Source organism: Suricata suricatta, chromosome 17, assembly GCF_006229205.1.
Source record: "Suricata suricatta isolate VVHF042 chromosome 17, meerkat_22Aug2017_6uvM2_HiC, whole genome shotgun sequence".
Lineage (NCBI taxonomy): Eukaryota > Metazoa > Chordata > Mammalia > Carnivora > Herpestidae > Suricata > Suricata suricatta.
Window position 1 is genome coordinate 1,373,821 of NC_043716.1, and position 7,051 is coordinate 1,380,871.

Consider the following 7,051-nt stretch of genomic DNA (forward strand, 5'->3'; position numbering starts at 1 on the left):
GTCATGATCTTCAAGAAGGTGAAAGGCCCGAGCTCTGTACTCCCCTCTCTCACCTTCAGCCCGTGCCTCCTGAGGGGAGAGGCCTGGGGTACCTGTGGGCCCTTGACCCCAGCACTCTCTCATCCCCAGGAGTTTGCGCCCTCAGACGACGAGCTGGAGTCCTACCGCCGCGGTGAGGAGTGGGACCCCCAGAAGGCCGAGGAGAAGCGCAAACTGAAGGTGAGCAGCCCGGGCGGCCCCGGAGCCCTGCGGCCCGGCACCCCGAGTCAGGGCCCCTGAGTGCGGGCCTGCCTCTGCACCCCCAGGAGCTGGCCCAGCGGCAGGAGGAGGAGGCGGCCCAGCAGGGCCCCGTGGTGGTGAGCCCCGCCAGTGACTACAAAGACAAGTACAGCCACCTCATCGGCAAGGGGGCGGCCAAGGACGCGGCGCACATGCTGCAGGCCAACAAGACCTACGGCTGTGGTGAGGCCCGGCGGGGTCTGGGGAGGGCGGCGAGCGAGGAGGGGGGAGGCAGGGGAGAGGCTGTGATACAGGGCTCCCGCCCTCCTCGCTCCCAGTGCCCGTGGCCAACAAGAGGGACACGCGCTCCATCGAAGAGGCCATGAACGAGATCCGGGCCAAGAAGCGCCTGCGGCAGAGCGGGGAAGAGCTGCCTCCGACGTCCTAGGTGCCCGAGCCCCCACGGCGGGCCAGGGACAGCGGGGGGCAGGCTGCTGCTACCACAACCCGTTCTGGAGCCCCACGTCTGCCCGCCTCCTGTCTGTGGTCAGCGGCCAGGAGGCGGGGGTGTGCCGTGTCCCTGTAGGAGACGCGAGTGGGGGGGGTGCGTTTGCGCACAGGGCGGGTATTTAACGTGTATTAGTCTCCATCCTCCTTGGAGTTGTCTTCCCCACGGGGCTGGGGTCGCTTTACACTCAATAAACACTGTTTGACCCAATGTCTCGGTTTGTCTGAACAAGGGAAGGCGGATGCTGGGGAAGAAGGGACTTTTAGGTGGAACCGTAGAAAACTGCTGTTTGTGTAGACCAAGGACGGCCGGAGGCTGGCGCACCCATGCGGATGTGTACGAGGTAGGATTTGGAGAGCACCTTCGCCGGAATTTTCATGCTCTTTCCCCCCGAGACCTTGAGCAATGCCAGCAGCATGCGGACTTGGGCTGCTGCGCACCCATGGGCTTCTGCGGGGGGCGGACGCTACGTGACTTCCCATCGGGGTGCCCCAGACGCTTGGTCCCCCTCCCGCTCCCATCCCGGAGCTGGCTCCACGGTCCTCCAGTGCCTCTCCGGCTGTGTCCACACCTGCTTCCCCAGCCTCCTCTCACGCCAGTCCCCACAAGGTCACACGTCTGTCCTTCCCTGCACGCCCACCTGTCCACCCAGAGACCAGCGTCTGCTCGTTCCACAAGGACCACACCTCGGCTAGGTTGGCACCAGTGTTTATTTCCCAGGGAGGGGCCTGCAGGCCTAGGTCGGTCCCGTGGTGTCTCGGGGTCTCAGGCTGTCCAGCTGCTCATTTGGCCTTCGGGTTACGGAACTTGCGTCCGGCAAAGACAGCCTTGTCCCCAAGAGCCTCCTCGATCCTAGAAGGCAGGTGAAGTCGGGGCTGTGCCTCCCTACCCACCGGCCATCGGCTCCCCTTGCCCGCCCCCAAGCCCGCCGCACCCGGTACCTCATGAGCTGGTTGTACTTGGCCAGGCGCTCAGAGCGGCAGGGGGCACCAGTCTTGATCTGAGGAAGAAAGGGACTTTGGAGGACTGTGTGAAGCTGGAGAGGCGATAAGCCCGGAGGGAGCCGCCCGTGGGGTGTCCAACGCAGGGGTGGGAGCCCAGGATCCCCCAGGAAACTTGGTCAGACCCTGGGGAGCCATGAGTACCTGTCCTGTGCAGAGCCCCACCACGAGGTCAGCGATGAATGTGTCCTCAGTCTCCCCGGAGCGGTGGCTCACCATCACGCCCCAGCCGTTGGACTGGGCCAATTTGCAGCTGGGCAGAGAGGACACCGATAAGACCGACTGACCGGGGGCCTCAGGGGGAAAGCCAAGGGCAGGTGGGACTTCTCCCTTCTGTTTGGGGGAGGGGTCCCTTTGCAGGGAGGGGAATGACTAACTTCTTGGGGAGGGAGAAGAGAAGAGGTGATTCTAGATTCTGAATCTGGGCTCTGGGCGTGCTGAGGGGAAGGAAGGTAGGATCTGGGCTGAAGGAGTGGCAGGGGTGGGGCTGGGGCAGGACCCCGGGAAGTCAGCCATGGCTGGCCAGGCGGGGCTGGGGCAGGGGAGGCCACAGCGCCCGGGGCCGGGAGGCACTCACGCCTGGATGGACTCGGTCACGGAGCCGATCTGGTTGACCTTCAGCAGCAGGCAGTTGCAGGCTTTCTTCTCAACAGCCTGGGCGATCCTCTTGGGGTTGGTGACTGTGAGGTCGTCCCCAACAATCTGGATGTTAACCCCCGAGAGGAACGAGGTCCAGGTGGCCCAGTCATCCTGGTCAAAGGGGTCCTCGATGGAGACCACTGGAGGGGGATGTGGGAGGAGTCAGGGTGAAGGTCAGAAGGGCTCAGATGGGTATTTCGATGGGGCTCAGAGGGCAGGGCCTGAGGCGGTGGCAGTGCTGGGCAGCGGCCAGGGGCTTGGGCAGGACCCACAGGACGCGTGGGGGTCTCACCGGGATAGTTCTTAATGAAATTCTTGTACAGCTCCCCTAGCTTCTCCCCGGTGATGTGCCGTGCGGGGTCATCAGGAGACTTAAAGTCGAGATCGTACTTCCCGTTACGATAGAACTCAGACGCCGCCACGTCCATGCCTATCACCACCTTGTCTGGGTAGCCAGCTGCCTGGATTGCCGTCTTCAGCAGCTCCAGGGCTGGGGGAGGGGCAAGAGGGTCCTGAGGCTCCAGGACGCCCCATCTCTGCGGTCCCCACCTCTGTGGGGACACAGGGTCATTCCCCTCGGAGCCCACACTGACCCTCATTGTTTTCCAGGATATTAGGTGCGAAGCCGCCCTCGTCACCCACGTTGGTGGCATCCTTCCCATACTTGGCCTTGATGACCCCCTTGAGGTGGTGGTAGACCTCGGCTCCAATGCGCATGGCCTCCTTGAAGGAGCTGGCTCCCACGGGCAGGATCATGAACTCCTGCATGGCCAGCTTGTTTCCGGCGTGGGAGCCCCCGTTGATCACGTTGAAGGCCTGTGAAGGGGAGGGGGAGCTCAGACCTGGGCCAGGGGCTGGAGGGATCTAGAAGGAACGGGAATCCTGGTGTCCCTGATTATCAGCTGAACGGTCTAGGAGCAAGAACTTTTGCTCCTCAGAGTCTCTTTCCTCACTGCCGTGGGACGGGGAGGCCACAGAGGACATGCAGGGCCGTGCACTGAACATTACAGAAGTGGAGTGCAACATTCACAGCGTGTGGCTGCCGCATGACAGTTAGTGACGCTGACGTGGTGCTTACCACAGGCCAGCGCTCCGCACGTTCTGTGAGCTCAGTTCATGCTCACAGCAGCCCATCAACTAGGCGCTAGTACCATCACCCATTTTACAGATGGGGAAACTAGAGCAGAGAGAGGTGAAATACACCTGCCTGAGGCCGCTCAGCTAGCGGCTCCTCTGCGGTGCTCATACCCTCCCACGAGCTGCCCCGTTAATTAATGATAAGCGGTAACATTAGTGAGATAATGTTGAAATGGTTTCCATCAATAAGAAATTGGGTTTAACAAGGATGAGAGGAGACAAAAAGAAACCCCAAGACCGAAGAAGCGCAATCTGCTTCGGGCTGGGGCCAGACCCAGACGCCGGGCCCTCACTGGCTCCAGCGCTGGAATGTGAAGGCATGGGGTTACGTCAAGGGAAGGCAGCAGAGGCTTAAGGAAAGGCTTGGATTGTGGGAAAGAGGGCAGGGCTGGACCGAGGCTGGAGCCGTCCCACTGCAGGAAACGGGTTCTTTGGAGCCGGGCCTGAAGGCAGCCGTGCCGGCGGCAGGTCATGCCCTCCTCCCAGGGTGGGGAGGCTCAGGCACTGTGGCATCCAGCGAGGGCAGCTGCACTCACGGGCACGGGGAGGACCAAGTCCGGGTTCCCGGCGAGGTCTGCGATGTGCCGGTAGAGCGGGACCCCCTTCTCGGCCGCGCCGGCCTTGCACACAGCCAGGGATATGCCCAGGATGGCATTGGCCCCAAACTTGGCTAGAGAAGGCGTGCACAAACAGAGAGTGAGAGCTTCTCCCCCAGCATCTGGGGTCACCCTAGGAAGAATCCAGAACCCCACGCCACCGGGCATCAAGAGCTGGTTAACAGATCCCAGCAGCCCATGGCGCCCTGGGAGCCCCCACCCCAGGGTAGTATGTCAGCCTCATGGCCACCGGCCCAACACACGGCGGGCATCAGGAAATGCCCGTGCAGTGAATAAACATCCATCCCGCCACGGTGGGCCCTGAAACGTGGCATGTGGACCTCAGTCCCGGGGTCTCTCCCGTGCCTCCATCACCTCTCCCCTTCCCCTGCCGTGTCACTCACACTTATTCTCCGTCCCATCCAGCTCGATCATAAATTTGTCAACTTTTTCTTGATCCACAACGCTTAGTTTCTGGAAGAGGTCAGAGGGGGAGAACACAGGTCACAGGCAGGAGGCAGTGCAGGCATTTAGGGTGGACAAGCTGGCCGGCCAAGCAGGGTCCCTCCCAAGCAGGAGCAGCTTGCGGTGAGGCGACGGGTGGGGCGGAGGGAGCAGGTGCCATCTTGCCTTTTCCAGGAGAGCGGGGCCTAGGGTCTTGTTGATGTGTTCCACAGCCTTCAGGACCCCTAGACAGGCCGGAGGAGGGGTTCAGATCTCCACCACCAGCAGGCCCCTTCCTGCGGGGTCCAGTGCTCCCCCCACAGCCGGAGTGCGTTGTGCGCCCACTGTGCGCCCACTCCCCATGACAGGCCCTGCCAGCAATGGGCTGCCCTCACCTTTCCCCAGGTAGCGGGATTTGTCTCCGTCTCTCAGTTCCAGGGCTTCATAGATGCCCGTGGACGCTCCGCTGGGCACAGCTGCTCGGAATCGGCCTGGGCAGGTTGGATGGGAATGTCACACATGGGGTTCCAGGCACACCCAAGGGGCCGAGGTGTCCTCTCTGAGCCTGGGGGCAGGGGGGCAGTGCAGGGGGAGGCTCCTGCTTCTCCCAGCCAGGGAACCAGGCTGGGAGACAAGGCCTGGGGAAGGGGAACCCACAGACAGGAGAAGATGTGGAACAGGACTGGGGGCAAAGCCTGTTGGGGCTGGGGTCTTGCACGGTGAAGCCTGTCAGCTGGCCCATGTTACCCTTGGCTGTGTGCAGGTCCACCTCCACCGTGGGGTTGCCCCTGGAGTCCAGGATTTCCCGGGCAAAGATTTTCTGCATGGCCATGGCTGCAGGACAAGAGGTGTGACTGAGTGTGGACAGTTGATCCCTTAAGGAACCTGAAATCCCTTGCCCTTTAAGAGTCTTCCCCACCCCAAGAAGGCAGGTGCTAGAGCTAAAAATATCCCACAGAAAGGTCACAGTGAAGAGGCGGGGCGCAGCCCCCTCCCCCACTCAGCACTGCTCCTATTCCACCCCCAACCTGGGAACTCAGGAGTCCCTCCTAGAACTGGTTGAATTGCCGGCAGCCTGGACCCTGGTTCCCCGAAGCTGTCCCCCGCAGTGCAGCACGCACGGAGGCCTGCCCCCTCAGCCTTCTGCTCAAGCAGTGTGCTCCCCGCGGCCACTGGCCCTCAGACCTTCTCCTGCTATTCTCGTTCACATCTTCCTGCACCTCCGAAATCCGCGGGGACCCCAAATTCCCCACCTGGCCCAGCTCTCAACCCCCTTTGCAATCCACCTCCGCCTGCCTCTCTTCAGTCTTCACGATGTCGTCCCCAGTCCTGGGCACCCCGTCCTGCCTGCTCCAACCCTTCCGATCCTTTCTCCGGCACCCCGGGGGTCCCAGGAGGAAGAAATGGCTGACACGGGTTCCCTTTCTCCAAACTGGCACCAGCCTCCCCCTTTACCACCCCCCAGCTTCTGGGACGGCAATGTTCCCCAGACCTGAGATGTCTTCGCTGGGGGTCTGGAGGAAGCTCCGAGTCTGGATGGCAGCCGGGACGGTGTCAGCTCAGCCCTTCTCAGGCTGGGCATTTATCCCCAGCCACCCTGTGCCCCGGCCAGCCCCGCCCCTCTCCGTCCTCCCCCCTCAGCACTGGGCTGCCAGCCAAGTGCCCACTACAGCCTAAAGCAGAAGCCTTTGGCCTTGGGCACCTGCCCCCTTCCCAAAGGTCGATAACTACCCCTTCTTCCTCTATATCCCCCAATACAAGCCCCTACTCTTAATTCCAGCGCCTGGGGTGGGGGGGTGGCTTCAGATCGGGGGGTCTCTCTCCTCCCCAGGACTATATTCCCGTTTTACAAAGGTTAAAGAGGAACCTGTGCCCTTTAGCAAAGGCCAGGCGTAACCTGAGCCCTGCAGGGCTGGGGAGGGGGCCTGGAAGAGGGGCTGCAGGATTGATGTCCACACATGCTTCTCGGCTCACTTGGCAGGCGCCGGCCGCCTCAGCCCTGGGTCGGAGAAGGGGCAGGGGTCTGGGCAAGCTCTGAGGGGTAACCCACTGGAAGGCTAGAGGGTCTCACCTCTCAGGGTCCTCATTGCGGCCTCTCTCGGCCCCCCCCACCCCCCCCCCCGCTCTGGACCCGGCGAGGGGGTGGGGGAGGGGCAGGGAGACGAATTTAGATGGGCCCCCAGAGTTGGCACGGCTCCCTACTGATAGCGCTAGGACAGCACTTGTCGCCCAGCGTGGAGACTGGGAGACCGGGAGCCCCTCTCCCGGCCGACCTCGGGCGCTTCGGGGCACGGCCCCCGCCCGCCAATGAATGATGTTACTCGGGAGTGCACAAAATGAATGGCGGGAGGCCGGGCGGCCCCGGCGAGGAGGTGGGTGTCCGCGGGGCGCACACCCGCCCCTCCCCCCCTCCCGGCCGCGCCTTCCCGAGACTTTTTCCGGCCCGGGGTCGGGGGGTGCGGCGGGACAGAGGTCGGGAGCTGCCGGGCGGGGAGCGCCGCCACGTG

The 7,051-nt window shown here is 62.9% G+C and overlaps 2 protein-coding genes across 2 annotated transcripts in view; one reads left to right on the top strand and one right to left on the bottom strand.

Annotated features, from left to right (window-relative positions):
• Window positions 1–937, top strand: part of SPAG7 (sperm associated antigen 7) — a 4,190-nt gene extending 3,253 nt beyond the window's left edge. Inside the window, exons 4-7 of the mRNA XM_029928514.1 lie at window positions 1–18; window positions 130–219; window positions 306–462; window positions 558–937. The exon at window positions 1–18 is cut by the window's left edge and continues 127 nt beyond it. Coding sequence (XP_029784374.1) covers window positions 1–18; window positions 130–219; window positions 306–462; window positions 558–667 — 375 coding nt within the window. The 3' untranslated portion in view covers window positions 668–937. The remainder of the gene's footprint in view (window positions 19–129; window positions 220–305; window positions 463–557) is intronic.
• Window positions 938–1,419: 482 nt separating this feature from the next.
• ENO3 (enolase 3) lies at window positions 1,420–6,144 on the bottom strand. Its single transcript, XM_029928484.1, has 12 exons — window positions 6,037–6,144; window positions 5,292–5,378; window positions 4,940–5,035; window positions 4,731–4,789; window positions 4,505–4,574; window positions 4,041–4,174; window positions 2,961–3,183; window positions 2,660–2,857; window positions 2,306–2,507; window positions 1,873–1,981; window positions 1,669–1,727; window positions 1,420–1,579 (listed from the first exon to the last, which is right to left on the bottom strand). Exons 2-12 carry the CDS (start codon window positions 5,374–5,376, stop codon window positions 1,510–1,512), a joined length of 1,305 nt encoding a protein of 434 aa, XP_029784344.1. The 5' UTR covers window positions 5,377–5,378; window positions 6,037–6,144; the 3' UTR covers window positions 1,420–1,509.
• Window positions 6,145–7,051: the final 907 nt, after the last annotated feature.